General features: G+C 37.3%; 1 protein-coding gene across 1 annotated transcript; it reads left to right on the top strand.

Moving 5' to 3' along the window:
• The first annotated feature begins 382 nt into the window (after nt 1-382).
• LOC139853681 (uncharacterized) lies at nt 383-2922 on the top strand. Its single transcript, XM_071843053.1, has 3 exons — nt 383-1195; nt 1614-1945; nt 2277-2922. The coding sequence occupies exons 1-3, from the start codon at nt 383-385 to the stop codon at nt 2920-2922; spliced, it is 1791 nt and encodes a 596-aa protein (XP_071699154.1).
• Nucleotides 2923-3410: the final 488 nt, after the last annotated feature.

Below are 3410 nucleotides of genomic sequence, written 5' to 3'. Positions count from 1 at the left end.
TATAATAATAATATTACTTATATATATGTTTGTATTTTTATAAAAGTAAACTAATATAGCGTTGAGCTTTGTTTAAAAAAGATTCCCTGTGGAACGAACCGGACTTACTAAAAACTACACTACTGTACGATTAGGTACACTGCCTATAAGTGTTGTAGCAAGGTTTAAGTATATCCGTTCTCTAAATAAATAAATATCTTGTGTAAAAATGTATCGTATTTAATAGTATTTCCTGCAAAAATTTAATACTATTTTGTATACACCCCCTACGACATCACATGTCAAAGCCAACAATATCTGGCAAGATGGTAAATCAATTGAAGAACTGTGGTTGAAATTGCAAGGAATCTGGGGTGAAATCGACATAAGGGATCCAAATCCAATGGAACATCCGAATGATATTGTCAATTATAATAACATCAGGTCAGAACAAAAACTATTCCAGTTTTTAAATTCTTTAGATCATAAACATGACAATATCAAACGTGAGCTATTAAGAACCGATCCATTACCCACTGTCGAAGGAGCTTACGCTGCCATTCGAAAAGAAAATGCACACCAATTTATATTTAACAATAAAACGGATGCCCTTACCCAATCTGGCATAGCCACTGGCCTGGTAGCACCGGCATCAACATCCAAGGATTTCGACGGCCATGGGTTGCTATCAAGAAATCAACAGCGCCGGTCAGACTCCACGTCATCATCCCGGGATAAAGACAACCTTAAATGTACAGAGGGTGGTATGAAACGACATACCAAAGATCAATGCTTCAGAATCGTTGGATATCCCGATTGGTGGCCTGATGGACACAAAAAGGGAAAAGCTTCGATGGTAACGACGGCTACAACCAGAGGCAAACAAGGAGATAACGAAACCGGCACCACCTCTCAAGGTGGTTTTGGTTTACTTGCTGCCGATCCACCATCATCATCATCCGGTGAAGGTAACAAGGGGTTGGGATTAGGGTTTAAATTCCCAAATTTCATACCCAACAACATAAATAAAGTGGGTAGTGTAAATACAGATAATGAGATAGATGATGAGTCGACACCCACCACCGAAAATAATGCTTCAAATAAAGAGGGTGTCAATGATGAGATAAATAAAGTGGGTAGGTTAAAAGGGGATGATGAGATAGATGATGAGTCGACACCCACCACCACCGAAAATAATACTTCAAATAAATATGTGGTCCCAAATAATACTTTTGAGTGTAAAACGTTTTTTTAACAAAACTTGTTTTAAAATAAAACATTTTTTAAATAACACTAAAGTTTTTAAAGTTAAAAATAACGTTTCGTCAACTAATATTGTTTCAAATAAAACCAAAAGTAATGAGTGGATTATTGATTGTGGTGCCACCGATACTATGACTTTTAATAAAAATGATATTATTATAAATACAAAACCAAACAAAACCAAAATTAAAACCGCTAATGGTGGTATTATACAAGTCAAGGGCGGGGGAACAGTTGAAATTTCACCAAATTTAAATTTAAAAAACTGTCTTTATGTTCCCGACCTTTCCCATAAATTACTTTCTGTTAGTCACGCGACAAAAGAACTTAATTGTACCGTCTTATTACACCCTACATTCTGTATCTTACAGGACATCAGAACGGGGGAGATAATTGGGCGTGGTACTGAACGGGATGGTCTGTACTATGTGGATGAGGTCACTAAAGATGGTAGGATCATGCTAGCTCACGGGACTCCAGATAGACAAGCATGGTTGTGGCATAGACGTCTTGGTCATCCGTCTGCTGGATATTTGCGCATTTTATTTCCTAATTTATTTTCTTCAAATAATAGTATTGAGTGTGAAACTTGTATTTTGGCCAAAAGCCATCAAAACTCGTTTAAAACTAGTAATACAAAGACCGAACGTCCCTTTGCTTTAGTTCACTCCGATGTATGGGGACCCGCAAGGGTTAATGGGGGGTACAATTTTCGATATTTTCTCTTATTTATTGATGATTGTACTCGTATGACTTGGACATATTTTTTAACTAACAAATCCGAAGTATTTGATAAATTTACTACTTTTTCCAATATGATTCAAACACATTTCCAAAGCAAAATACAAATTTTAAGATCCGATAATGGTGGTGAATTTGTCAACAATCAAATGAAACTTTTTTTGTGAAGAAAGGGGTATTATTCATCAAACCACGTGTCCACACACACCTCAACAAAACGGGGTGGCAGAAAGGAAAAATCGTATTTTATTAGAAATAACCCGTGCTTTAATGATTGAATCTAATGTTCCAAGGTCTTTTTGGCCTGAAGCTCTTGCCACCGCAACTTATCTTGTAAATAGACTCCCAACTAGAGCTCTAGAACTTAAGAACCCTCTTGAAGCCGTAACTAAATTTTATAAACCTCCATCTAATCTCACCCTAAGACCTCGAATATTTGGGTGCACGATTTTTGTTCACATTCCTAAAATAGAACGAACCAAATTAGATGCGTGTGCTGAAAAATGTGTATTTGTGGGATACGGGGTAAATCAAAAGGGGTATAGATGCTATAATCCAAAAAGGAAACACATGTACACTACAATGAATTGTGATTTTTTGGAAACTGAATACTTCTATACCCAACACACAAGTCAGGGGGAGACAGACTCTGGTGACGCTGTGAGTTGGCTAGATATTCCATCATCTGAAGAAGTAACTCATCATACCACTCCACAAAGTCCTCCTCCAGTCAGTAGTACGGTTAATGATCTTCCCAACCATACAGAGGTAAACACCGAATCTCCTGATATAACTAATCATGAAAATTTAGAAGAGATTTTACAGGAAAATAACGATCAAGTATATCCTGAAAATGAAACACAACAACAAAGAACGAGAACGCTATGTTCTTCCTCCAAGAATCAACCGAGGGATTCCTCCCAGAAGATACTCTCCTGAGGACCAGCCTCAAAATCAAGATATCCAATGGCAAATATTGCTAGAGGAAATCTATCAAAAGAAGCAACAAAGTTCACTTCCGCATTATACTCTGAAGAAATCCCAACAACGGTTGAACAAGCTCTAAAATCAACATACTCGAGGAAAGCAATGGAAGATGAAATGGAGGCTCTCAAGGTAAATAATACTTGGGAAAAATGTGTCCTTCCAGAATCAAAGAAACCGGTAGGATGACGATGGGTATTCACAATCAAACACAAAGCCGATGGATCTGTAGAAAGATATAAAGCGCGGCTTGTTGCCAAAGGGTACACTCAAACCTATGGTGTTGATTACTCAGAAACTTTCTCACCAGTTGCAAAAATTGATACTATTAGAATTCTTTTCTCCGTTGCCGCAAACAAAGACTGGCCACTTCACCAATTTGATGTTAAAAATGCCTTCCTACATGGAGAACTCAAAGAAGAAGTCTATATGGAAGGTCCTCC

The sequence above is a fragment of the Rutidosis leptorrhynchoides genome, chromosome 6 (genome assembly GCF_046630445.1).
Source record: "Rutidosis leptorrhynchoides isolate AG116_Rl617_1_P2 chromosome 6, CSIRO_AGI_Rlap_v1, whole genome shotgun sequence".
NCBI lineage: Eukaryota > Viridiplantae > Streptophyta > Magnoliopsida > Asterales > Asteraceae > Rutidosis > Rutidosis leptorrhynchoides.
The sequence above is the reverse complement of the archived record's forward strand: the minus strand, read 5'-3'. Positions and strand labels throughout refer to the sequence as shown.

Excerpts from the sequence above, each read along its gene's own strand:
- LOC139853681 (XM_071843053.1), top strand. The coding sequence starts at position 383 with ATGGAACATCCGAATGATATTGTCAATTATAATAACATCAGGTCAGAA. Across the intron at positions 1,196-1,613 it reads ATACTTCAAATAAATATGTG|GACATCAGAACGGGGGAGAT; the intron begins GTCCCAAATAAT and ends TGTATCTTACAG. Across the intron at positions 1,946-2,276 it reads CCCGCAAGGGTTAATGGGGG|GTCTTTTTGGCCTGAAGCTC; the intron begins GTACAATTTTCG and ends TAATGTTCCAAG.